The 26,736-nt window shown below is 57.9% G+C and overlaps 1 protein-coding gene across 17 annotated transcripts; it reads right to left on the bottom strand.

The window, feature by feature from the left end:
• Positions 1-91: 91 nt before the first annotated feature.
• On the bottom strand, positions 92-26,736 carry KLC4 (kinesin light chain 4). 17 transcript variants are annotated; one of them, XM_068940877.1, is made up of 16 exons: positions 26,595-26,675; positions 15,466-15,732; positions 15,028-15,258; positions 14,595-14,673; positions 14,277-14,502; positions 13,890-13,977; positions 13,376-13,477; positions 12,738-12,911; positions 12,488-12,587; positions 11,910-11,962; positions 8,985-9,052; positions 8,794-8,902; positions 7,879-8,001; positions 931-1,055; positions 790-847; positions 92-578 (listed from the first exon to the last, which is right to left on the bottom strand). In XM_068940877.1, the coding sequence occupies exons 2-16, from the start codon at positions 15,712-15,714 to the stop codon at positions 489-491; spliced, it is 1,875 nt and encodes a 624-aa protein (XP_068796978.1). In that variant the 5' UTR covers positions 15,715-15,732; positions 26,595-26,675; the 3' UTR covers positions 92-488. The 17 variants fall into 17 exon arrangements, 15 of the variants coding, with proteins under 15 accessions (XP_068796978.1, XP_068796992.1, XP_068796989.1 ...); XM_068940891.1 differs by having other exon boundaries at positions 7,852-8,001; positions 26,595-26,622; XM_068940888.1 differs by lacking the exon at positions 26,595-26,675 and adding an exon at positions 24,751-24,873 and having other exon boundaries at positions 7,852-8,001.

Genomic DNA, 26,736 nt, shown 5'->3' with positions numbered 1-26,736 from the left:
TATTCACGCCCCCCGTGCGGCCCCCCCACGCGCCCCACAGGGAGCCCGGCCGGGCAGCAGTGCCCCGCTGCCAGGGAGCCGCTCACCACCGTCGCTTCTAGGACAGGTTTTATTTAATAAAATAAAGTACAGCAATCCGGGGGGGTGAATTACAGGCAAGCGGGCCCCGGGGCTCCCCGCAGCCGGCTCTGCTGGCGCGGCCGGGGGCTGCCGGCGGCACCCGCCGCAGCGGTGCTCCAGGCGAGCGGAGGTGCTGGCCGTCCCGGCTGCGGGGCGCACGGCCGCCAAAGCTGCTGGCCTCGGGCGCGGGGGCGAGGAGCAGGGCCCAGGCTTCCCGAACTAGCTAGGGCCTCTGGTCCCCAGCAGGCCCTCAGGAGCCCGGGGGCCGGCGGCAGGCAGAGCGGAGCGCTCGAGGCAGGGAGGGTGCTGGGGGCCGCCCCCGGCCGCGCGACGCCGGGTGCCCCTGCGGCCGGGCGCCCGCCGGCCGCTCAGTTGGACGTCAGCAGGGAGCTGTGGGAGGAGAGGTCCGTGCTGCTGGCGCTCAGGCCCCTGCTCTCTGCGCGGAGGCCTTGGGTGCCCTGAAAAACACACCGCCTGTGAGCCAGAGCACCCCCATCCCACATTGCACACCCGCACCCGAGGCTGGTGGGAGCCGGCTGGCTCCCGCGCCAGCCCCCCGACCCCCGCACCCCTCGCCGCGCAAGCCGGGGCTGCTCCCTAACAGCCTGCCGCGGCCCGTGAGGACCGTGCAGCCCTTTCCCCAGCCCCCTGTTCCTGCCCCGCGCTCACCTCGAATGAAGCATCGCTAGACTTGTGCAGGTAGTTTAACGACGCGGCTCGCTTCATGCTACAAGAAAGCGCAGGAGAGCACAGTGAGCTTGCACCCCCCCAGGCGGTGGGACCGCTGGCCCTGCCCCGCTGGGGCCGTACCTGCTGTTCCTGGGCTCCAGGGGGCCGTTGCCCTGCAGTTTCTTGACCAACATCTCGCTGCTCCTCCGTATCACCTCCCGGATCTTTCCCAGGGAGCTGCTGCGCTGGAGGGTGCCGCTGCCGTCCTGGACACGGAGACACAAGCCGGGGGCGGCGGCTGAGCGGCAGCGAGCACGCTCCCACGTGCCACGGACGGGCGGCCAGGACGGGGCCTGCCCCTGAACACCCCCTCGCCTGCCTGCGCTGGGGACGTACCCCGGCCTGGAGCAGGCTTTCTGCTCGCCCTGGCTCTCGGGGGCACACGTGGACCACAGAGCCCAGGACCCCCGCCGCAGCCTGGCTCAGCCAGGCCCGTGGGCTCCTGCCTGCCCAGCCAGAGCACCGTGCCCCTGCTCGGAGCTGGTCCAACCCCATCGGCTGGCCTGGCTCAGGCAGCAGTCACTGTGGCGCCTGGTGGCCAGGGAAGCACCCAGCCCTACTGGGACCCCCCAGCTGGGGGGCAGCTTTGGTCAGGCCAGGCCATCCTGCCTTTTCCTATCGAGGACTCTAGCCAGTTGGTGCTGGCAGGAGACCAGACTCCCCCTTCCCCTTCCCCACTGCACCTGTGCCATTCCCCCTCTCCTCCTCAGCTTTTCACTTGGTGTACATCCCGCCTGGGGCACCCTGGGGTCCCGGGGCTCACTCCTGCCAGATGAAACCACTCTGCACACACGCACGCGTCCCATCCCTGAATCCCCCCAGGTGATCAGCTTTGAGCCCACTGAGAGATTCACATAGCTCAGTCTGGGATGTATTTGGCCGTGCCAATGCTCTGCATGGCCCAAGCCAGCACCTCCCAGCCCTACGCCCATCCCCGCTAGCTGCCCATGAGCGGCTCTTTGTGGGGCTTTCTTCACTGCTGCCTGCATTTCCCAAGGGGCAAAACCAGGCCTAAACCTGATTCCCCAGCTTGTTCCTCCCATGCACCCCCCAAAAGTCCCTGCTATTCAGAAACACCTGCTCAGCTCACGATGGGCTCTGGCCTATCCTGCCTTTAGCCCTACACACCAGTACGGCACAGACTGCCAGCGTAACACCAGCTCGTGCCACTGGGCCGCTGTGGCAACGAGGTCTCCCCCACGGCTAGACTTATTACACGAGGCTGCGGGGTCACAGCTGAAGCAGAGTGACTTTTGCTTTGAAGGCTTGGTAATGACAGCGGTCCTCCATGGTCTAAGCCCCTTGCTGGCTTCCCTGGCACATCAAGGCTGAAGAAACGAAGCCAAGGCGACCACAAAAGCCCTTCGGTCTTTTCGAGCGTGTGTTCAGGCCCCTTCGTACTGCTCTGCACAAACACAAGGCCCTGCAGCCCTGGCTGGCAGCAGCAAGTGCTCTAGGACCGTCAGCAAAGCTCTGCAGACGAGCAGGGTCTGCTTAGACGACTTGTCCCTTGTGCTGAACCCAAAGCTTCCATGCCCTGTTACGCCCCTGGGGAATCTTTTCCAAAATCTCCCTGCAGCAGCTGTCCGAAAGCGATCCAGCCCTGCACCTTTCTCCACTAGCTGAATGTTTCTTTTCCTATCAGCAATCCCGCCATCGGAAACTGATCCCATCCCTTCCTGGATAAGCCAAACACGTTGCAACTTTTCGCTTTCACATCACAATGAAGGGTTTCCAAACTGGGAACCGTGTGTGCTGTTGCTGCAAGGGACACAGCCACCAGGAACGTGGAAAGCACTGTAAATATTAGCAAAGCAAACAATTTAACTCCTCTAGTAGGCACCCTGGACTCAGCAGCCAGCGGGAAAGGTTTTGGAAGGGCTGCCCCTTGGTACCTGGCACAAGTGAGGATGCAGGGGAGCAAAAGAACCCCCACCCACCCCTCCTTGCAAGGTGCTGTCGTACTGGGTGCTGTTCCTCTTTCTAGGACGCGCAGAAGCTGGGGGAGGGGAAGGGCACAGTGCTGGGGTAGGGGAGCAGGACCATGGGACAGGGGCAGCAGGATCCAGCCAGGGAGGATGCTCTGGGGTCAGGGCTGGAGGAAGGGGCCACGTTTCCCCAGCTGCAATGACGTAGGCTGACTGCAGACCAATACCAGAATCAGGCACTGCTGCATACAGGGTTAAAAATAGCCTCCCCTCTCCCCCACCACCCCCTTTTCTCCATGGTTATTTTTAACGCAGAACACTTTTGGGGCTCGGTTTACCGCAGAGCCCCCACCCCATCGCACCCACCAGGCTGAAAGCATTCAGAGAGCATGAGGCAGCCCCAACACTGAGCCGCTCTCCACTGCGTGCTCCCACCCTGTCTGTCTCATGGAGGCAGCAGGCTCAGGCAGGATACAGCAGCGCGTGGCGCTTGGCGCCCAAGGACACAACAGGGCATTCTCTGGCTCATGGAAACAGCTCTTGGGGCAGCCCTGCCACGTGGCCGTTGAGCTGGCCGAGGGAGCATGCCCAAGCCCTGGAGAAGTTTGGAGGCCAAGGAGTTGGGAGTGGAGTTGGGTCCCTCGCTTCCACTGCTCGGCCCGCACAAGGGGCCGCCCGTGCATCCCCCTGTGCATGCACAGGCACTGCATACCCCCTTGCCAGCTTCCAGCAGCAAGTTTGCCCCCCGCCACCCCTGAGCTGACTGGCACTGGCCTGCAGAGCATGGAAAGAAGCACAGAGCAGCGGTTTAGGTCTGTCTGCCTTTAATTGGAGGTACAGTTGTTACAGCACCAGGTCCAAGTTAGGGCAAAGCGCAGGGGCAGACGGTGTCGAGGCCTGCATGTGCCTCGCGCTGAGGACGTGCCCTGCTCAGGGCACAGGGCAGCACTGGGAGAGAAGGGCAGAGAAAGGGCAGCCCAAGAGCACTCAGATCCTGAGCTCCAGCCCCCGTGACCCTTCAAGCAAGCACAAGCTCCCAGGGAAGCAGTATGCACGTGCCCTAGGGCCTCCGTGCCACCATGGGAGAGCCAGGTCCAGACAGACGCAAGCACGTTTAGCATCACAGCCTACCAGGTGACTAGCATAGGAGAAATGAAGAAATGATCTAACTAAATAAATATTTGGGGGGGGGGGGGGAGGGCGGCAGCTGCGCTGGCCTCCAGGCTCTATCCTGCAAGCTGCAGCTTCCCCAGCCTCCTTCCCAGGCAGCAGAGCTGGGGAAGCTCACCTCCTATAGGAGCTGGGATGAGGGTCAGCACCTAAGGTGAGAGTCTCAGGGCAGTGGTGGCCTGGCCATACAAAATATCCCCTTCCTGGTAGTGACCAACAGTCCTGGACCCTGTGCAGGCCTAGAGTCCTGGCAGAAGCAGGGAGCCATCCCTGCGCAAGCCCGGGGTCAGCACTGTATCCCTAGCTGGGGCCAGCTTAGGGTTTTCCCACCCACCTGGCCAGAAGGCAAGTCGCAGCCCCAGAACCCAAGCCTGGCCAGGCAAGGGCAAGCCAGGCCCTGTGTTCAGGAACTGCTCTCCTCCATCAGCAATGTGGCCCCTTCTCCCCAGGAAAGCTTTCTCCTCCTGTAGAAATTCCCTCCATCTGCCCCCGCCTCCTCCTCGGAGCCCAAGCCCCAGCTCTCTCTCTCTCCTCATACCCTTCTTAGCACCTACTTTTTTCCAGACCACTCTAAGCCAACCCTTTCCTCATCTCGGCCACCTCTAACTGGCCCTATGCAGAAGGGCTCTGCTTTCCTCTTACTCTTCCTCCTTCTGCCTTTAAGAAGCAGCAAACAGCTCTATCCTTGCCCTCTCCCAGCAGCAACGCCTGGGGACCCCAGAGCAAGGGGGAGCCAATTCACCCCTTAATGCCAGTAGCCAAGGGACTGAGTTACTGCGTCAGGTCAGGAAGCCACAACCAAATATGCTTGTCCTGGCAGGTCCCTCTTCCACTCATAGCCTTTGGCTGTCACCACTCCCCATCCTGCCCTGGCTGCACAGTAGCTGTGGACCGCCTTCCATCCCCGTGCCCCTGCGGAGAGGTCTACGTGCTGCCCTTGGGCTGTGGAGCTCAGCCAGGAGGAGGATGGCAGGACAGGGACACCTACTGCCCTGTGCTACAGGGAGAGCCCTGTAGCTCTGGTGGCCAGCGCAGGTTTGCTGCAGGGCACTAACATCAGCTAAGCCTACAGGGAAAGGAGCAACTGTGCACACAACAGCCCTGCTAAAACCAGGCCTCTGCGTCCTAAAATGGTCCCCCATTTTCACGCCTCCATCCTGGCTTCTGCAGAAACGGAGGGAACAAATTAGGATGGTTGAGGATGTCTAAAGACGGTAGAGTCGGCACGCCTGGAGTGAAGACAATCCCCCGCAGGCTTGGTCCCCAGGTCCCTGGGGACGTGCAAGGGCAGGCTGGGGAGGGGGGTGGTGACACGCAAGGGGACGGCAGCCCCTTGCCCTGGCCAGGGGGAGCAGCCAGCTCCATGCAGCTTCTTCCTGCTCTTGTTGGCTACGGGACTGGAGCTGGGCCCAGGTGGCCAGGCACTCCTCTGCAGGCGCTGTGGTGCCCTCGCACGCTGGGAGGGTTGGGGGACTGGCGTGGAGATCTTGCCGAGGAAGGAGGGATGGTGTGGAGGAAAAGTCGGAAGGTACAACACAAACATCCAGGTGATTGCGGTGGAGGGGAAAGAGGGAGTCTCGGGAGGCATTTAAGCCTAGTGCACAGAGAGGAGAAAGACACAATTTACAAGGCCATGAGGATGCAGGTAACCCAGGCAGCAGGCAGAGCAGCGCCCAGGCTACCCACAATGACAGCAGGCTACTTTGGACAAGGAGGGAGACTTGTGAGGCCAAAACACTAGGGCTCACGTCTTGGCCAGCACACTCTAGCAGGCTAGCAGGAACAGCTAGCTCAGGGAGGGACAGGTATGGTGCTACAGTGTAAGTGCTCCCTGCTCTTGGGCCTCATGCACCCACAGGGTGCCTGCAGAGACCTCAGGCACCACTGAGCCGGTGCCACCCCTCCTCTCATAGCCCAGACCCTGGGTCTCTTAGCCCAATTACCTGGGCAGCAAGAGGCTGCTCCAGGCCCCAAGGTGCTCCCATAGCTGCCCAGGGCAGCAGGGCACAGAGGTTGCTGGCACCCTTGGGATTGCTATGGCCCTGCCTGCTGCAGCCAACAGCTGAGGGGTGGCAGTAGGGACTGGCCTAGGGCAGTATATCTGAGGTCTCCAGACCAGCATAGGGAACAACTGGCTGTAACAGGCAAGAGAGACTCATCTTGGCCTCCTTTCTGGGGGAGCTGCAGCCCAGCGCAAGGCTGCTGGCTAGGGAGAGGGAGCTGGCTGCTTCTGCAGCAAGTTGGGGAAGGCACCTAGCACCAAGCAGCAGCACCCGTATCCCCAGGGTGCTGAGCTAGCTCCCAAACCCTACAACCGGCTGGGCCAGGGCAGGCCTGCCAGGCCCCTGGGGAAGGATCACAAGGGCAGGGACAGCACAAAAGGCACAATTCCCCTCAGCTGGGCTGTAAGAGGGGGTGGCATTGCCTGCTTGCCTCGGCATGATCAGCTCAGAGACCACTAGGAAGGTCTCTCAGATCACCACCAGCACAGAGCAACCAGCCACCACCACAGCCAGGAGGAACTGCAGAGAGATACCGGACAGGACAGGGACAGAGTGATCCTAACCTGAACCCACAGCCCTCCCTCCACGCTCATCCAGCCCCTCTACTGACAGGGAGCACAAGGCCCAGGGTTGGTGCCTTGCCAGGGCTAGGACCCTCTTTGGGCCTGACCCCAAGGGCTGGGACAGGGTATAGCCCTGCATCTGGAGGACCCTCTGGGCCCCCTTGCAGCTCTGCTTCCCAAGGTCCCCTCTAGCCACCTCCTGGGTACAATCCACAATCAAGAGAGCCAGCGGCTTCATGAAGGCTTTGGATCTGAGGGGCTGTCATGGCAACAGAGAAGAGAAAGGAGGAAGGGAGGGAGCTCATGCAGGGCGAGGATGGAGCGGAACCACATGGGGGAAGAGTTAGTGACAGCAGACATGAGGAGGGAGCGGAGAACTTGCGTGCTCAGTTCATCGCCTGTGTCAGGCCACAACCAGCCCCATGTGCTAGCTACGCTACAGTCCCAGCTAGGGCCTGCAAGGGGCACAGGCAGCGTTAACAGCTCTCGCAGCCCTCGAGCCAAGCACCCACCAGCGCAATGCTTGCATGCTGTTTCCTCTCCATCCTCCTCCTTACAGAGGCTGAAAATTACTTGTCTCAGACCCAGACCACTACGCTCCTCCAAACTCGGAGCTAGTGACCAAAGTACTTTTCGGTTTCAGAGCAAGCCTAGGCAGCCTCAAATCACCCTGCCTGAGCCTCAGCTAACACCAGCCTCTTTCGCCACCACTGGTCAGCCTAGCCTAGCTTCCTACAAGGACCTGCCTTTTATCACCTCCGCTTGGCCAGAGCCCACAGATGGCACAAGGCCAGGTGAGTGGGACAGCAAAAACATAGGCTACAGACTATTCCCCGTGCCCTGAAATCACTCAGTTGCACAGACGCACCAGGCACACACGCGCGCAACCCTCCCCGGACTCGGAACTGCCTGTGGCGTGGTGCAGGACAGCCAGCCAAGCTGCTCAGAGCGGCTGCATGGGCCTGAGATGGGGCCGATGCTCTCAGCCAGGGGTCTCAAGAGGGGAGCAGCAGTGAGAGGTGTTAATAAGAGTGTCAGGGCTAAGATTAAGGGCAGGCCAGGACCAGCTCGTGCTGTGTATCGCCAGGGCCTGACAGCCCCTTAGGAGGGGGGGCCATCAGTTGGGACTACCTGGCCTGTATACCAGAAGCTGGGCCCAGACACGCACCTCTGTGGGCCTGCTGGCTTATGCCAAGAGAGAGGAGAGGGAAGTGTGCAGGGAACGAATGGAGGCAGACAAAGATGCCACGACAGGCCACGTGGGGAGAGCCCTGAGCCAAGCTGTCCCCTGCCTCCAGCAGCCGGCCGAGGCCATTCTTGATGGTGTCTTGTACTTACCCCACTCCATTCCACGCCCATACTCACTTCCTCGCTACCGTCTGTGGTATTCTCGTACTTGACGCTGCCCCCCAAGCTTCGCCGCCTCTCTGCACCATCACCCTCCTTTAGGATCTCCACCACCTTGGTCTGGTTAATGGGGTCAATGCCCTGCAGCAGAAGGGGACAAGGAAGCACTAGAGGCTTCGCTGTTCTGCACTCCTTCCCTCTAGCGCTCTGCCATGCCGTTGCTCTGCCTTGTCCAGTCCTGACCATTGCCCCATCACAGCCAAAACCCTCCTACACAGAAAGGACAGAGCCAAGTACGCTTCAGCCCTCAGCAGTCTTTGTTCAGGTTCCAGCTCAGGAAGTCCTCTCCAAGCCACCAGCCACCCTGGCACACAGCCTCAAAGCTGACAGCTTGGTTTCTTTGTGCGGCAGTGCGTGAAGGTTTCTGCTGTCCCTCAGTCTCTGTGCTGGGCACTAACCGCTCCTGCTTTATTATTTGAGGACTGAAAGGAGTTTAGGGTGGGAGGCACTTCTGGAAATCTCTAGGGAGTCCCCTAGACTAGAAAGTAGCAGGAAGAAAACATCCCAGGGCAAATCTCAGCTGCTAGCAAAGCCCAAGACCCTGTCCTGGTACAGCTACACACTTCTGCACTCTGAAAGCCACACATGCTCCCCCCGTGCTTACGCACACACATGCTCCAGCACACGTCCCTCCCGTGTATGCATGCGCTTCCACACCCCCATGCACACGCAGACACCTGCATGCCCCTGCACAAACGCAACCCCAACCATCAAGGTGCTCCAGCATTGTGTGAACGTAACCTAAGGGCATTAGAGGCTGTAAGGCACAGGAGAGCCTACCACCACACACTGAGCCAAACACCACACTGTAACCTGCCACCCCCGAGTGCCACAGTGCCCCCTGCCACTGGGAACGGTCCCCTCCAGGGTTACCTGCCGCCGAGAGCGAACCGCGCACTCCTCCAGAGTCTCAGCCGCCTCTAGCTTGCCCTGGCGCCGGTACAGTGCACCCAGATTCCTCAGTGTAGTGTTCACGGTTGGGCTGCGGAGATAGATAGAGGATGAGAGGGAGCCTGGTGGCCACCTCCTGCCACAGCTTGCAGCTGCCTGTGAACCCCTCTTACCTGCTAACCTTGCAGGCCTTGTACCAGCCGCCATACTCGGCATAAGGAGCACTATCTCTGTGCTTGCTCTATAGGGTGAGGAGAGAAGAGAGTCAGCCATTAGCCCCATGCCTGTTGCAATTCTCCAGCCTGGGCTCTCCAGCTGGGTCCCAGGAGTAACCCCCAGGACATGTTGGGCCATCCCCAGCACCAGTGCCACTTTCAGAAACATCACGTGCAAACACTGGTGGGTTCCCAGAGGGGAAGCTGCAACCACTTTCCCTGCAACATATTTGGGCCACAAGCAGAGGTGACATCCGCACCCCAGCAGTAAGCACGCTCCCATCTCCTTGCCCCTTCCACAGGGCCAGAAGCAGCAGGGCCAGTGCAGCCCATCCATGCAGCTCTCCAAGGGCTGTATCATTGTTCCCCATCCCTCACCAGCACACAACAGGAGACAGAAAACCCCAGAGGCAGGCCAGCCAGCACAGGCACTAAAACCCACAGCTGTGGCTAGAAAAGGGATCAGCCAGCCACTGCCCTGACTTCTGCCTGCGGGGTCAGGTGTGCCCACAGCAACTCTGTCCCACTAAGCTGTCCTCTCACCACCCTCAGCCTTTGCACTCCAAAGCTGGCCAGCTGCTTCCCCCCACCACCCCCGGCCAGGAGCAAAGAGGCTGCTGGCCAGACGTTGATGCCCAAGAAGAAAGCTAGGGCTGGGATGAGCCGACGTGCAGGACGCTGGCTCCTGGCCAGCACTGCCTGGGTCAGTGTGAGCCATGGTGCCTGCAGGCAGGAGTCACTGCTGCTGTAGGAGTGGGGTTGCCTGCCCACACACTGTGCGCCCATGCCCCCGAGTCTGCACCCACAGGACACACAGTCTGGGCAGGCAGTGCCCAGCTCAGCTCCAAGCACAGCAGAGCTGCTCTCACCAAGGACCAAGGCTCTGCAGCAGGGGTTTCCCTTCCTTCGAGCAAGGGCTCTAGCCCCTGAAGGAACAGTCCTCCTAGGGGCCTTTTTTCCTGCTCAGCCCCACAGCGCTCCTAGGAGCTCCAGCCCACGTGCTGGAGATTCCTCGAGCCATACAGTACATTTGGGTTTCCTTGCCCCAAAGTCTGCATGGCTTGGGCAGCTCTAAGGGACAAGAGAGCCCAAGATTCAAAACACCACAACACTTTACATATAGGTATCCACAAACTGGCCACTGAACCCAGGGGGAAAGGCGTTAAATGCCTGGGGCTGCCAGCTGTGCCCAAGGCCCTGGCACAGGCAGGAAAACCAGCCTCCCCCTGCTGCCACTGAGAACAGAGGGGAAAGGGAGGGGTGAGGGAAAAAGAAGTGAAGCTCTCCAAAGAGGGATTTGATATTTTTTAATAGGAGATGTGGAAATGCAGCACAAGGCAGAGAGCAGAAGCACCAGGCACAAGCAGGTCTACAGTCACTGCTGCCCGGCTGGGAGGACTAGGCAAACTCTGGCATCTGGGCACCGCTGCCTGGGAGGCAGCAGTCCCAGAGGCAGCAGGCCCAGGGATACGAGAAGAGTCTCAGCCTTTCCCCAGGCTACAAAATGAATCTCACCCTTGGCAAGAAACACTGTCTCCTCCTAAAACTAACGCCCCAACCAGGCCCAATGGATCATTCCTAGGTCCTCTCCCCTTCTATCCCAAGTCTCCCCCAAAGGCAGCCCATTCTCTCATCCCTGCAGCAAAGCCAGCTAGCTGGAGCACAGCTCCACATTGCAAATGCCTACATTCGACCTCCCACTTCTCCAAAGATACCATAAGAAGCATCTCAACCCCAGAGAGGGCAAGGGGAGCCTGGTCCCTACTCAGTCTTTGATTTCCCCTGTGTAGGATGGTGCCATAGCAGGAAGCAGTGCAATTTCTTTGCAGTAGAGTCTTTGCAGGGCAGCAGCCAGAGCAGGGCAGTGCAGAGCTGAGCCTGCAAAAGCCCTGTGCTTGGGATCCCACAGAGCAGTTCGGTGGGAGGATGCAGGACACTGGCAGGAGGCACCTGCCAGGACCCTGCTCTTAGAGCTCACAGGATGGGAATGATAAAAGTCTAAGCCACGCCTGTGAGCCTGCTGGCTGAAGCCCACGCAGGGATGGGGCCTGCTCAGAGGGCAAAGGGAAAGGAGAGAGCCAGTGTCTGCTCCCATTGCAGCTAGAGAGCCTGGAGACCTTCATCCTGCTTCTTCACTTTCCTGGCAAAAAACCCGCTAAGGTCTTGAGAAAAGCAGAGGCAGGACACAGCTGCATTTATCAGCTGTGGCACAGAGCAGTGCTGGGGCAACAGGAGCAATAGCTGCTCTGTCTCTTGGCCAAGGTCAAGGCAAGTGCAATGCATGTCTGCCCTTGTTCAGAGACCAGCTAGGACACGGTGCAGCTAAGGCCTGCTGTGACCGGAGCTGGGTTTCAGGAGGTTTGGCTCTGTTTCCCAAGCAAGGTGATGGCAGCAGTGTCTTCTTAGCCCATCTTTTTCCCAGGCAGCCTTAGAGTTGCTTCAGGAGCAGGCTGTGCTCCGAGTACTAGCAGCTCTTTGAGACAGAGTGCCAAGGCCCTGTGGCACTGCCATCTGTCATCTTCCACCATCTGCATGCTCTACAGGGATCGCTAAAGCAAAGACAGAGAGAGAGAGAGAGAGAGAGAAAGAGAGCATGCAGTGTGGCTGAAGGGCGGAGTACGCCCCTACCTCAGGAACAGCATCAAGGCCTCTGATGGGCCTCCAATTCCTGCTGCCCCAAGGAGCGGTCACGCCCTTTCCCCATACCTGTGGACCCACAGGGACCCTTCCTGGCCATTGTCCATGGCAGCTCACCATGGCAGCTCTTCAGACTGCAGGAAGGAGGTTCTGTTTGTGATGGGAGAGAGGAGCAAAACCCCAGGAACTCCTTCCCCTCCCAGGGCTCTCGCTGCTGCAACAGGCTGCAGCACCGCTTGGACTCACCTTGCTCATCTCCTCTCTCTCTTCCGCGTGCATCCAGATCGGCTTGTGCTCATCTGTGCGGGGAAGAACACAAGACAGCTTCACTCACCACCTCATCCTGCCACTCTGCTGCTTCCTCTGGGGCTCTGCCTCCTGCACAGCCCAGTGCTCCATCCCCAAAGCCAGTGGCTCACCAGAGGGAGGTGACAGGGCTTCCAGCCAATGACCAGAGCACCAAGAAGGACAAGTGACACTGCAAGGGCATGAGAAATAAGGAACAAGTCCTCCCATGGGGGAATACCTGTGCCAGGAGTACAGCAGAGACCTCAGCCCATGCTGGGAACAGCTGCACCACTTGCTACTACCCCTTTTAGCCGCAACAGGGCCCAACCTAGCAAAGACTGAGAGCCAGAGCTCCCTAAGACCCCTTCTCAGAGAAAAGTTGGGGCACAAGACAAGAATGGCAGTATTTCAAGGGCTGCCCCAAGCAGGGACCCCATCCTTCTGCCAGTGGGTTATCAGAACCAGCCAAGCCTGGGCTGAGAGCCAGGAGACCAAACTGCACATCCCTCCCCAGCCCCAACAACTGCTGTACAAACCATCCACAGAGCCAAACTCCTTCACATGAGCACGGGTGAGGATCTCCTTATACAGCACCTCCGCGTCCTTATATTTGCCTTGCTTCAGGTAACAGGAGGCCTGCAACCAAGAAAACACAGCTCCAGCCCTGCTGGGCCACACAGATTAACCTTCTACCTTCCCTGCCTTCTCCCCGCTTCCTCCAAGCGCCAGGCAACGCTTGCCTCACACCACTCTCCATTGCCACACTGCCTCTCCCCATGACCTCACCAGGTTGTTCTTGGTCTTGGCCACATTGGGGTCATCAGGACCCAGGCGGCTCTCATAGATCTCCAGCGCTCGGCAGTAATAGTACTCCACCTCCTCATACTTGCCCTGGTTCTGGCACAGCAGGGCTAGGTTGTTCAGCTGCTTGGCCACATCAGGATGGTCTTTGCCTAGGACCTAGGGAAGCCAGAGAAGAGAAACCACAAAAAGGCAACACTCAGACACTGCAGTGGGCTCTTGGGGACAGCCAGGCAGCTCTGGCCCTAGCCAGATTGTTCTGTCACGCTGATCCCCTGACCAGCATGCTAGAAATAACAGCAAGAGAATAAGCAGGCACTGCAGTCCCCCTAGGATGTGCCTATGCCAGACAGGAGCCGAGGATAACAGAGACTAAGAGGAGAAATCAGGTCTTCTACCTCCTGCCAGGCTCTCTAACACTGGAAACAACCCTGCAGAGACTGGAAAGGTGGTGGCAGAATTGGCACCGGAACAGGCTAGGTGGAGGCAACAGCCACTTTTCAAGCCACGGATCATCCTTCTTTCTAAGCAATACTGGGTTCTGCATCTCCCAGGTGCAGTGAGGTACTGGCGGAAAACCCTCAGGAAGAGCTGGAAGAAAGGAGAGTATGGGGGACCGGTACCTTCTCACGGATCTCCAGGGCTCGCTTACACAGTGGCTCTGCTTCTTTGTACTTCCCTCTCTTGCCATAGAGAACAGCCAGATTGTTCAAGGTTGCTGCCACCTGCAGAGACATAGGCTTCTCTGTGAGGCAACGTAGGATCCAGCAGGATCAGACAAGGGGACCGGGTGGCAACACCAGTAACTGTTTCACTTCCTTTATCCCTGCAGCACAGCTGCTTCTGGAGAGAAAGGGCTCCAGAGACAGAAGGCTACCCTGCCCAGATCAGAGGATCCAGGAGAGGTCAACTACCCCCGACAGGCCATACTGAAGGAGGGGAAAGAGGCAAAACAGTGTCTCACACTGTGTGAGCAGCACCTTTCCCACCACAGGGCACACTGCTCTCCTTGGCAGTCCAGCACAGAGGGGCCTGGCCACGGCCGTCCCTAAAGGGAGGCAGGGCACTGATCCAGCCCTGTTGGCACCCACGAGGGAAGGGCAAGGGAAGCAACCAAAGGAGAAGGGAGAGACTTGCCGCTGGATGGTCTTTGCCCAGGGTCTTCTCACGGATGGAGAGAGCATCATTCAGGAGGTGTGCTGCCTCTTTGTATTTATTCTGATCCCTGCAATGCAAAGTTGACCAGTTATTAGGGGTCTGGACACCACAGCCTATGGCAAGCAGCATCTGGAGCAACTGCCCTCCTTTCACACAGATCCAGCCCCCACAGCCCTTCCACTTCTCCCTTCATCCCTACCTTAGCCAGTCTCTACCTTGGCAGTCCAAACCCCTCATCTATGCCAAAACCTTTTGAAAAGGCAAAGCACTGGAAGCTAGGGGAGCCCCCTGTCACCACAAGTCCTGTCCTGGCAAAGGAGAGAGGCAGAAAGCTCTGCTGCCCCAGTCCTGCCCTCCCTTGCTCACCTGTACACCAGCGCCAGGATGTTAAGCATGGTGGCCACATCAGGGTGATCGTGACCTGATGTCTTCTCCAGGTCCTCCAGCGCCTGCTTGCAGAGTGGCACGGCTACCTCGTAGCGTCCCTGTGAGGCGTACTGGATGACAAGGTTGTGGAGGGTACGCAAGCGTGCGGGGATCTCATAGCCTCCCTGCTGGGCAGCTGCCACTGCACTGCTGTGCTGGTGGGGCACTGTGGGCACAGATGAGTAAACGGGGGCAACATTGGGCACAACGGGTTGAAACAGAGGTGGTCGGCAACCATGCATGAGCACAAACACTTACATCCAGGACCGTGCTCCTCCTCCTCATTGGGGAACAGATCATCCAGAGAGTCCTTGGTGGAGTCGCCCTCCTTCTCCTCCTGGAAGAATGGGGATCACGATGCTGTTGGTTCTCAGAGGAGGTGGCAGCAGCCTGGGCCAAATCAGCTGCCAATCTCTCCTCTCCACTGCAGCCCACCAAGGCCCTCAGCTTCCTTGTGGCCTCTGCCACCTTTCCCCTCCCACCCAATGAAGCCAACACAACATCCCCCAACGCACCCTGGCACCCTTCCCCACGTTCTGCCCGAGACCCTGCCCCATGCGGTCTCCCTTTAGTTGCAGCCAAGTATTGCCGGGCAAGGAAGCCAGCAAGGGACAAGGCTATTAAACCTAGGCAATCCCACTGGTCCCAGCCCCCTGCACAAAGGCAGCTGTTCCCCCAGACAAGAACATACCGAAGGAGAGACATCCTCATCATACTTCTTCAGCTGGTTCATGAATTCAAGGTGTTTCTTCTCTTCCTCCAGCTGAGCCACGGTCTGCTCACTGCGCTGCAGCTTCTGCTGGGTGTTGGCGAGTTCATCACGCAGCCACTGGTTCTCCTGGCACAGTCTCCGCACCTGAGCGCGCAGCTTCTGCTTCTCCGACTCCACAGCGTTCAGATGGTTGGACAATGCCATCATCACCTTGCCAAAAGTCCCAGCTGGCCAGTCAGTACCTACCACAATCCTGTATCCCCTACAACACGCAAGCTCAGGAGGGCCCACCCTCTGGGTCACCCTGGCCCTCTACCTTCAGCTCTTTGCTGCCCCTGCAGCTTACAAAAAACAGCCAAATGCCTGCCTTCCCCATCAGTTCTTGCTACCACCTACGAGGGCACTCGCCACTCTCACCTGAGCTTCTCCGAGCCCCAGTTCGATCATCTCCACTGACTTGCGGAGCAGGTTGGATTTCTCATGCACGAGATTGGCTTCTTCATCCTTCTTCAGGCACTTGATGGTCTCCAGCAAGCTGTGCAGGATGGAGTTGTGTTCATTCTTCAGTGCCTCCAGCCCCTGCATCACCAGCTTGGTGTTGGAAATGATCTCCTCTTGGCTCAGCTTGTCCAGTTTCTCCTCCCTTGGGTACACCATGGTGGACATAGTCCTGCTACCGCAGCCCTACACAGAGAGGGAGACAAAAACCCAGGAGCCTCAGTGCTATTTCAGAGAGCTGCAATCAGACAAGTGTAAGCCTCCTTCAGGCAGCCAGAGACAGGGTACAACTGGTTACCCACACTAAGTCTTTCCCCTTTGTCTTCCCCTCTCCCTTTGGCAGCAGGCAGCTCTCAGGGCACGTGTCTCTGCTTCTGTGGCATGGAGCACTGGCAGACAGGGCAGGTGGCACGCATGGACAGCAGACAAAAAGGCCAGAACAAGCGCTGACTTCCAACACCCCCACACCCCTGGCAGCAAGGAAAGCTGATTTAGCTTCCATTTAAGAGCAGAGATCTGTAGTCGGCAGCTGGGGCTGCAACACGTACACCTCCCGCCCACAAATCACTGATGCGAGGAGGCTGTCAGAGCTCAACGCCTCTTCCGACTGCAGAAGAAAGGGAATAGAAAGTGGAGAGATGCCAGCTCAAAGCTTTCCGCTTCCTCAAATTCCCTAGAAGAGTACCTCTCAGACTGGGAGGCACCTGTGGACTTACTAGACCAGTCAACAAATTCCCTGACCAAATGCGGACCCCGAAAATCTCAGCCCCCGGCACAGAACAGCCCTTGTGGGACACGAAAACACCAACATTGACTGAAGCACGTCTGTGTGGGGAAGTTTACATGCACCAACTGCGCAAGTTATACTAGCGTAACCCTTGTGTGGGTGTTAGCTTAAAACAGCAGCAGCTTTCCCAGCTCCATTTGCCCTGCTGCCAGCCCAAGGACTCCTCAGGATGGCACAAGAACTCTGCACTCCTTCCCCGTCTCACTCTCCCCATCTATACAACAGACAGTACCAAGCCACTGCCTTTACACAGGGGCACCGAGCGCTACAATCCACCACGTTAGCATGACCGCAAGATCCCTGCATAGCAAACTCAGGAGCTAGGGAGAGCCGTGCCTCACAATGCGACGCCCCTCAGCAGGCAGCAGCATCTGCCCAGCGACACCCTTCTGCAGGCCCAGAGCTGGCAGGAGGCAGCGCAAGCTGAGCACCCTGGACCCTGCTGGCAGACTGCCCAGGCGTTACACAGCACTGTGGCGGCGGGACAGGCTGAGGAGCCGCCTGGCGGATTTGTGTTTGTCCTCCTGCAGGACCTATCTCCGCAGGATTTTGAGTAATTTGTTCAGCAGCAGCCTTGGGCCTGGGTTCACAGAGCGAGCAGAAATGCCGCCCTCAGCAAGAATGTCTCGTCCTCCTCGTCAAGCCTCCTCTCCTCCTCAGCTGCACACTTTGCCCAGGAGGGCTCAGGACGATCCCCCAGCTCAGCTACCACCAGTCTTGTCTAGGAGCAGGCCCTGGGCACGAGAGGGGACCAATTTCCTCCTCACTGCAGCAGGGAAAGAGAAGATGGATGGAGCCAGGGCAGATGCTGCGAGCACACACAGCCCATGACACCCCACCCGTCTCCTCTTGGTTAGCCTCACTCCTCCAGAACTTCCTCGAGTTGTTTTACAGGCCCCAGCTCTCCTCTCAGCTCCTCTCTGGTCTCTGTTCCACCCCTTGCAAAGCATAGTGAGCTCTCAATGCACAGCAGAACCCTTACTGAACCTCAGCAGAGCAGAAAAAAACACCATGTTGCTTGAAGACTGGGCTCCTCTTCATACCTTTCAGCAGGAATTGACTGTCCTCCCACACAAAGTCACAATGCTGAATTCATATTTACCTCATGATCCATCAGCAGCACCAGCCCTGTGCAGAAGCTTGTCGTATCCTTCCCTTTTGAGCGTCTGTCATTCCCTGCATGCAGTCACCCCAACCGTTTTGCACTTCACTCCCAAAAGTTTCATCCGGCCTGTGACATTTGCCCATTTGTGTAGGAGAACACAACATGATAAGAACAGCATGGAAAACCTCACTTGAGTCAAGACACAGGGCACAGACTAACAGACTATTGCTTTGGAAAAAAAAAAAAAAAAAAAAAAAAGAGAGGTCTGTTGGGAGTTGGCTGCCACTCACATCCTCTCTTCCAAATTGCTTAACTGCCAGTTCCTAGAGAATCCATCTGGTCCATAATTCCCCAGTTTTTCTTTTTCTCCATCTTTATAAAACATCACGGAGGGTGGGGGGTGGGGGTGGAGGGGGGGCTGGGGGAAATTAAGTGTTAATGCAACAAGAGGAGAAAAACCAAACAAATAAACCCCCAAAACCTAAAATAAGCCTTCTCCCGGTGAGCGCAATTCAGGAAGAGATGTGCAATGATTCCTGGCTCCAGAGGAAGTCAGGGCAGATACCTATCTGCTTCCACCAAAGCTGAGGTAACAACTGCTAAAGGGCAAAACGGACCTGTCACTAGCTTCAACTCAGGAGGGAACTCAGCCCTAGACTCAAAAACAGAGAAATCTGAAAACAGGAGTCCTCTGGAGCAGAGCCAACGCTCAGAGACATGAGGAGGTCCCAGGGACTGCCTCGTACCCAGCATACAGCAAAACTAGAGCTCTGCCCTAAAGCTCACGCAGCTGTGCAGCCTGCAAACGCCTCTTCATCCGTCCCTCCACATATAGGGTCATCTGTGAAACACTGACAGTGTTCAAGGAAGCATTACGGATGCCCCTACAGAGAGGATGAGCTCTTGCTGCCATCTTTGATAAGCACACTACAAACACATGGGAGAGAGGTACACATTATGAATCATGACAAAAAGTCACCATCAGAACTTGCACCTTGCTAGATAACAGAGTCAGACAAGACCCAGATCCATATGAAATCAGCCTCATTAATTCCACCACGCACAGAATTACTCCTTGACTGAGAAGTCTGAGCTGTCTGTTAAAATAGCAGCATCCCGTCTTTCTTCAGCCTTTCCAGCAGAAAAAGCTGAGAGCATTTCACAGTCCCCACAATTAACTTTCTTTCACAACTTTCAACGTTTCAGAGTGTCTGAGAAGGGAAAATAAGCAAAACGTGCTGACTTAGGGCACATCAGACTTAACCTACCCTGGAAGTGCATATAATGATCCTTGGATCCTCAAGACATACTGATATCCCTTATCTCTTCGGCTGTGCAAATACCTACGCAGCCCTCACCTTTCTTCCCTAAGAGGTGTGCAGACTCCGATATCCCAGACACGCAGCTCTGCTAGCTACCAACAGGCTTAGCGCCCAACTCTGACTTCCCGTGCAAGGGTGGTGGCGGGGGGGGGATTGTCTAGGCTGGACACTCCCCCGTAAGGGCATAAGACCAGGCAACAGCACTCAGGCTGTCCTATTCCCCTCCCAAGTACTGACAAGGAAATAAAGAGAGAACTGCAGAGGAGTTGCTTAAATGCTGCTACCTCCTGCACAGGAAAGAAAGCCCACAAACGCTGGTGAGAGATGGTTTATTATCCCTCCAAAGTGACAGTTTGTCCTTACAGCACCTTATTTCTAGCTCTCCCCAGTGCCGGCAGGTCTACGCCCAGTGCACAGCCCTCAAGAGAGCAAACACGCTCTATGGCAACCGACACTAAGGTCAAGCAGGCTGAGGCTGCTGTGTAAGCACTCTTCCCACTCCCACACGCTCAGCAAAGGGAACCGAGTGCCTTTTGTCCAGGCAGAATATCCACTCAGAGACGGGGAGACACCACCCTTTACCTTTGGAAGGGGGAGGCTCAGGCCGGGCAGTTTGGAAATAGGAAGAAAGGGTGCTTTTCCAGTGGGCATCCTTGGGAGCTGGAGTGTCCAGCTCCCAGTTTCTCCTGCTGGCTCCCCTACGGCTCTGCGGGTGCTGCAGCCCAGGTCTCCAGCAGCATGTTTCTGCTCTACTTGGCACGTCTTCCCTATTCGCAGTAAGCTGCTGGAACAGTCTGGCTTTTCAGCAATACGGGTCTCCCCTCCCCTCCCCTGCTCTCCTTTGGAGGAGCGCTGCAGGAGGACAGGGGAGGAACATGCGTGCACCAAGCTTTCTGGCAGTCGCAGCAATGAGCTGGGAATCCACCAGCTGGCATGTCCTGCTAGGCAGGAACCTTCCTCCTCGATTCAAGTGTATAACCAGGCAATTGCTGAGCATCAACACTTTCATCAGCCCACTTTTCTGCCTCTGAAAAATGCTCCCACGTGCAAGAGCTTTAAGAGGAAAGCTGGAAGCTTCACTGCTTGTGTCTTAAACCCACAACAGCTGCCACATCAGAAACTAGGATGCCAGACTAAACGGGTCTAGATCATGATGCCCAATGCTGGAAGACCACAGGGAGCAACAAAATTATCACCAGGAAAATCAGGTGTCAACTACAATAAGAACAAAGACTTGAGTTGGTCATTGCCTGCACCTCTACACGTGCCTCTACAAAGTCAGCTCCCTTCACTGTCTCCCCAGATGTCCCCGGACAAAGTGTGTATCAGACACAGGGCAGTGTCAAGACTTGCACAAGCAACACTGTCAAGACAATAACTGCAGCTTCCTTCAAGCCATGGATTGCCTGCCAGTCCTTTTTGTATAGGAGCAAGTAAAAATTTTAGCAGCACACTCTTATGTGGGAAAAAGCAATATAAGGATATGGTGGCAGTAGAAAAACAACTGGGTTTCGGGGGTGGGGAGAGAAGGAAAGGAAAACTTTCTGTGGGAAGGAATAAAACTGATTCTTAGTGAGAACAAGAGACCAAGTTTGGGAGATGGATAGCAACAATAGTGTTTTAGAGATGGAAACATGGGACCTGAAGTCTTATTTTCACAATAATCATCCCAGTCATGTGCTGTGGGACATGCCTTCACTACCTGGAAAATGAAGAAAGCTATGCATTTGGGAAGCAAACCATAACTTGATAGAGGCAGGGAGGTTTTTTTCCTTTGCACCTCTGCAAGCTCATTACTGTTACACAACACAATAAAAGATCTCTGGGAAGACTGGTCAAACTCCAATTAAGCTGAGACTGAAATCTGCAATTGCAGAGCCTCCACTCCTAAGGGACACTGCAACAACACCCAGACCTAATGCCTTAGACATTCAAAAATAAAATAACAACAATAAAAAGCAAACAGAGTCCCAGGGTTGCAACCGTCCCAGAGGCTGTGTCACAAGCACAAGCTTTCTCCTGCTTTTTGTCCTGTGGCATCAGAAAGGAAACAGACAGAGGCTAGGAAGCTCCTGCTGCAAGGCCAGGAAACATTCACACCGTCACATCACTACCAGCAGAACTGCTGCGGCCAGGGTCGTCGCCCCACGTGAGCTGTGACAGTGCCACGGAAAAGGGACCGCACACTGGTGCTGCCAAGTTGCACGTGACAGGCGGTGTGTCCAGAGCTGCTCTGATAGGGGGAACACAGGAAATACGATCAGCTCTGTGTGGTGCCCAAGAACTTCACAGCTCCGAGCAGCTGCAAGCACACATGTTGAAACTTCAGAAACAAAAGCAAGAGAAGGATGTTTTGCAAGTGAAAAGACAGATGGGCGTACAATCAGCTTCAGGGTAACAGTTAAGAACTGCTACAGCTAGGAATAAGAGCCAGAAATTAAAGGACAGATGCTGAACGGCTAACAGTAAGGTCTGCAGAAATAATTGCAGTATATGGCTCCCTGCTGGGCTACATGCCTGCTGAGGCTGCCATTCGTGGCAGGGGGCAGGAACAGTGCGCCATTCTGTGCACGACCACTGCCAAAAATGCCTGGTACATCTCATGCTCCCTTTCCAAGGAGAAAGGGTCACCGTTGCACAGAGCCATGGAGAACACACAAGCAGGAGGTCAGATGGGTTTCAGCATCCTGTGAACTCATACCCAGCGCAGGAAGGCACACCTCTGAGCTGCAATCCCAAAACCGGGAGATGTCACTCAAACCCTGACACACATAAGGCCTCCTACCATCATTTGACTCTGGCTCACGAGCTTTCTCATCCCGCTGTCAAAAAAGGGGGCTCCTAGGAGCCACATCTTCTGCCCCAAGGTCTTCCCAAACCCAGCCTCCAGCCTGGACTTTTCTTGCACTACAGACAGTCTCGAGAGCTGGACTGATGATCCCATGTATGCTAGAGAGACCAACGTGCTGCAACTCACACCCTAGCAGAAGGGTCTGCAATGGCTCTTGCATCATTTGGAAGGGATGCCTGGAGGTCCCTGGTCCATTCCCCACTCAAAGCAGGGCCATCTAGATCAGGTGCACGAGGCCTGTGTCCAGTCCAGGCTTGAGTATCGCCCAAGACAGAGATCCCACCACCCCTCCAGACCCCTGTCCCATGGTTTGACCATCCTCCCAAAGGGGGGAAAAAATAAACCCACCACCAACAACAACCTGAAGTCCAGTTGGATAAATTCCTCATTTGCCTTGGCTGAACCTCGCTTCAGGATCAAGGGGCCAGGCATTACAGCAGCAGACACAAACCCGAGCCCAAAGGAAGGGAATGCAACACAGGTGTTCTTTCACCAGGGCCATGCTGGGACAGGGTCTCCCCATCCCAGAATGAAAAAAGCAATGCAATCCACCTCCAGCAGAGGAGCAGGGGGGCCAGCAGGGTTGTCCCCACTATCCAGGCCTGCCCACCCCCAACCCTAGATGGTTTTAAAGCCAATCTCCAAGCCCAGAAAGGCTTCACCCAACCAGCTTCCTCAAGCTTCGCAGCCATTTGTAACTCAGCACAAGCTGATTGTGCTGCTGAAAACAGCCCAGTCCTCTCCGGACAGGGATGAGGACCAGGCACCGGCAGCTAGGATTGCATCTTTCAGCAGCAGCTGACACACGCCCGCTCTAGCTGAGTGCGGAGCTCCAGGGATTTTTCTAGAGGCCAGACGGCTTGTCTTGAGAAAGTTTGCGCTAACCAGCAGGCTACAAGAGCCCCTTGAGCTTTTAACTAGGGCTAAGGAAATAGATTTGCAACTCACATGCAGGGGCCCTCCCACACAAAGACAGGAGGCTCCCTACTTGCTCTTTCCCACTGTTGGCCACAGTGGCCTGGGTTCAGGTCACTGCAGAAAGGACAACAGCACTTCCCATCCCCTCCTCCTTCCAGCCCACAGCTGGAAAGGTCAAGTCAAAAGCTACTAGGGTTTGTTGCCACTGACCAGAGCAAGCAATTCCTGCGTTACTAAAGCACGATCCGATGGCAATAGCATAGCTGCACTGAGGAAGAGAGAGAAGCTGTCCTGGCTGGCTTTGTATCAGATCAGTTAGTCCTCTCAAGACCAGAAAGGTCTTACTCCTTTCACTCATTAGTGATCAAAAAATACAGACATCGGAGGCAACAAGGAGGAGAAAAAGAAAAAAGAAACACATGCCATTAGCAGAGACCCAGTTTGCTCCTTACAGCAGTTACTGCTAGCCAGCAAATCCAGCTTGCCTGGGAAACACGCACCTTTCAGCGGTGCAGGGGAATGGCAGCCTTCGTCTCCCACCTTCAGCAGCCACCAGCAAGCCTGCGCTGGCATCACCAGATCAGATGATAAAACCTTGTTTTTAAACTCTTGCTCGTGCCTGCAGCAGCTAGCCAAATCCACCCTGGATCTGCTGTGCCTGGGACTACAGCGGAACACCATTAAAACGTGTTTCCAGGCTAGCAGAGAGCTGAGCAAGCTGGAGCGAAGCCAGGACAAGCATCTCTTCCCAGCTTCAGAATCTGATTGGGAGTCTTGCTCTATAAAACACACAGCGAGAGCCATTACCTCGCCCTGACAGCACAAAGTGGTATTAAAGCAGGCAGAATAATTCCCAGGAGCCAGTGCCTCTGCAGGCATCTGTCTAATGCGAGGGCTATGCGCTGGACGAGCTTCAGGAGTAGAGGAGATGGCCAGGATACAGCTGGGCCCAGCAAGCACCCCAGAGCTGCTCTGGGTACCCTGAAAGGCTCTGCAGAGCCCACGGTCCCTTCGCTGCCTACCTGGGGCAGCTGCAACAACCAGCCGACTGCAGGCTGCGAGAGCAGGCTTTTACCTTCAGAAATAAGCAGGTCTCAAACCATAAGGAGGCAGCCAAATTCATACAGAGACAGAGCACCTCCCCCCGCTCCCTCTCCCCCCCGCCGGCCCCGCGCATGATAAGCAAAGGACTTGGTTTGGCTCTGGCTTCCCCAACTAGCTGAAGCTCTTTGAGGAGCTATGTGGCTCTTTACTAGCAAATCAAGCCTCTATCCAGCAGCTCTGGCAAGGTCAAAGTTTTGTCACATCTCCCTTGTGCCCCTCTGAGGCCCATTTCGGTATCTGGGTTTAATGCTGTCGCGCCTACCTGGACACTCCTCTGAAACAGATGAGAGCACGCGCTTCCTGCTCCTTCTGCCAACTATAGCAAAGCTCAGAAGCATTTATTTACCCTGTGTCTGGGCTGGCCAGATCTTTGATCCCCAGCACGCGAAACGCCACCCTCACTCCCCTTAGAGGAGGATGGGTGCGTTCCACCTCTCCAAGCACGACAAGGTGGCGCGGGAGAGGGGAGACCAAGGGCACTAGGAGACTCTGCCACGGCGCAGCTGGGGCAAAGACACAGGAGAGAGCCGGGTGCCAGCTACGCACGATGCAGGGGAGACCCACGGCTGCTGGAAATATGCCGCTGCCTCTCATCGCCACTGTGCGGATTTCTCTGAGCTGCCTGGCCAGAGGACTCTGCTGCAGTGCCACTTCAGACACCCCCTCCCTCCTAGAGCTTTTCTGGCGATTGCTCCCCCCCCCCCCCGCCTTCGGTAGGGTGTACCTCCACTTGGGAGCAGCTAGGCAACCGGTTTATTAGCAGGAGGAAGGTTTGGTGGAAACAAAGCTTCTGAAAGTTTAAAGCCATTGCTGTGTGCTAGGAGCCACCCCTGTCATCGCCTCTCCGGCTTTGTCTGGCAGCAGGAGGCACGCCCGCCGTGTATCCTTGGGACAAGTAAGCCAGAGAAACCCCTTCCTCCCCTTCCCAGAGCCACTGCAGAGCGGTTCGGTGCACCCACCCGTCTAACTGCAGCCATCCCAGCAGCAAAGCTTTCATCAGCTCTCCCCAAAACCACGGCTCAAAGCAGCTCTTTGTTACAGGATGGCCGGGTGCCCTGCCCATCTCAGTCACCGGATGGGAATCCTCCGCCCGCCCTGTGCCACGGAGGAGCGGTACCTGAATGCCTGCAGCAGCTTGTCCGGCGTCAGCACTCCCCAGCGCCCCAGCGCCCCAGCACTGCGGCGAGCGGAGGAGCAGCGTCCAACGACATCCGCCGCGCTGCCCTGCGGTCCCAGCAGAACTGCAGGCACCAGGCGCTCGGCAGCCAACCACGCTGCAGCAGGGGGAGGGGATGCGCTACCCAAACACTGCCATCACGCTCTCCCCGGGAGCGGGGAAAGCACCGCTCACACCGATCCCACGGCTCCCGCCTCCAGGGTCCTTCCGGCAGCAAGGAGTGGGGCAGAGCAGCCCAACCGCTGCTGCGCGCTGGGGGCTCTGCCCCACCGTCACCATCAGGCTCCATAGCGAGAGCCACCCTCGCTTTGCTCCCCGACAGACCAGCTCCATCCTACATTTGGCCCTGCGGTTTTGCCTCCCTGTTTGTTATCACCCTCACCTGTGTCCCCACTGCTGATCCTGTTCCAAGCACGTGGAGCTGCAGGAAACCCTCTAGCTGTGCAATTGCTATTTCTGTGCCTGCAGAAACGGGCAGCTACAGAACGAGATTGCCAGGAGGCCTCCTGTGCCGGCACTGCGCAGTGCCGAGTCGGGCCAGGCACTGCCTGAGAAGTATTAGTAATCTAGAGGCTTTATGCGGAGATGGCACGCCACAGCGTTGCTGCATACGACCGCAGCACCAGCCTTTCGCTATGACTGTCCCATCCACAGGAACACACAACCTTCACAGACTCTCTGCAACGCTCCCCGAGTCTCCAGGGCCACGCTGTCTCCAGCGGTCTGCTTCTGCCGGAGCCTGTGCTTCGTCAGGGTCCCCATCCCTCCCCGCGCACTGCCCCGCAGGGGAGGAGGGCTTCCGATGTCCCAGAAGGGAGCCCAGCCACGTTCGCATGCAGGCTCTCTCTAGCCTTGTCTCACAATGCACGTTTCTTCATTCAGGCATCTTATTGCTCCTCCTCCCCTAGCTCTGGGGGTCAAGCCCAGCTGGCTGGTCATGCAGCACAGCCATACCACAGCACGGTTAAAAAAGAAAGCGAGAAAGAAAGAGCGGAGATTGTACAGCAGGAGCGCAAGCACGCGTTATTTATCTTACCGCAAAGGCCGCTCCCGGCAGTGAGGACACAGCCTAATTATAGAGCAGCGACTGCGGCAGGCCGCGCCCGCGGCGGCCCCGGCAGGGGCTCAGGGGCCGCCGCTGCCATGCACAGGCGTCCCGCCCCCCGGGGCCGCCCGGCCCGGCCCGACCGCGGCGGGGGCAGGGGCCGGGGGCAGGGGCCGGGGCAGGAGCAGGGGCAGGCCCGGGGGCCGGGGCAGGAGCAGGGGCCGGGGCTGGGGTAGGAGCAGGCCCGGGGGCAGGAGCAGGGGCAGGCCCAGGCCCGGGGCGGGGGCCGGGGCCCGAGGCAGGGGGCAGGCCCGGGGGCCGGTAGCAGGGGGCAGGCCCGGGGGCCGGGGGCCGAGGCAGGGGGCAGGCCCGGGGGCCGGTGGCAGGGGGCAGGCCCGGGGGCCGGGGGCCGAGGCAGGGGGCAGGCCCGGGGGCCGGGGGCAGGGGGCAGGCCCGGGGGCCGGGGGCCGAGGCAGGGGGCAGGCCCGGGGGCCGGGGGCAGGGGGCAGGCCCGGGGGCCGGGGGCAGGCCCAGGCTCGGGACAGGGGGCCGCCGGCCCGGCCCCGGCCGCAGGAGACGCACCGCTCCGGCCCCGAAGCCGACGACAGCGGCCTCGCCGGGGGCAGGGGCGCTCCCGGGCGGCGGGTGAACACCGACCCGACCCGCCCGGCCCCACAGGCCCCCCAGGCCGCGGCCCCGCTGTGGCCCTCGGGGCGGCCGGGGCCGCCTCCCACCCTACCTGCTCGGCGCAGGGCCGCCGCCGCTCCGCTCCGCTCCGCTCCCCTCGGCTCCGCTCGGCCCGGCCCGGCCCGGCCCGGCTGGGGGCGGTGGCGGCTGGGGGCGGGCAGAGGGCGAGGCCGCACCGGCAGCTCCACCCCACC

Source organism: Struthio camelus, chromosome 3, assembly GCF_040807025.1.
Source record: "Struthio camelus isolate bStrCam1 chromosome 3, bStrCam1.hap1, whole genome shotgun sequence".
NCBI lineage: Eukaryota > Metazoa > Chordata > Aves > Struthioniformes > Struthionidae > Struthio > Struthio camelus.
Note: the sequence above shows the minus strand (reverse complement) of the source record. Positions and strands in the feature narration are given on the sequence as shown.

Coding starts and splice junctions, on each gene's coding strand:
- KLC4 (XM_068940875.1), bottom strand. Junction 13,978..14,276: donor ATCCTGGCGCTGGTGTACAG/GTGAGCAAGGGA, acceptor TTTGCATTGCAG/GGATCAGAATAAATACAAAG. Junction 8,903..8,984: donor AAGGCCTGCAAGGTTAGCAG/GTAAGAGGGGTT, acceptor CTATCTCCGCAG/CCCAACCGTGAACACTACAC.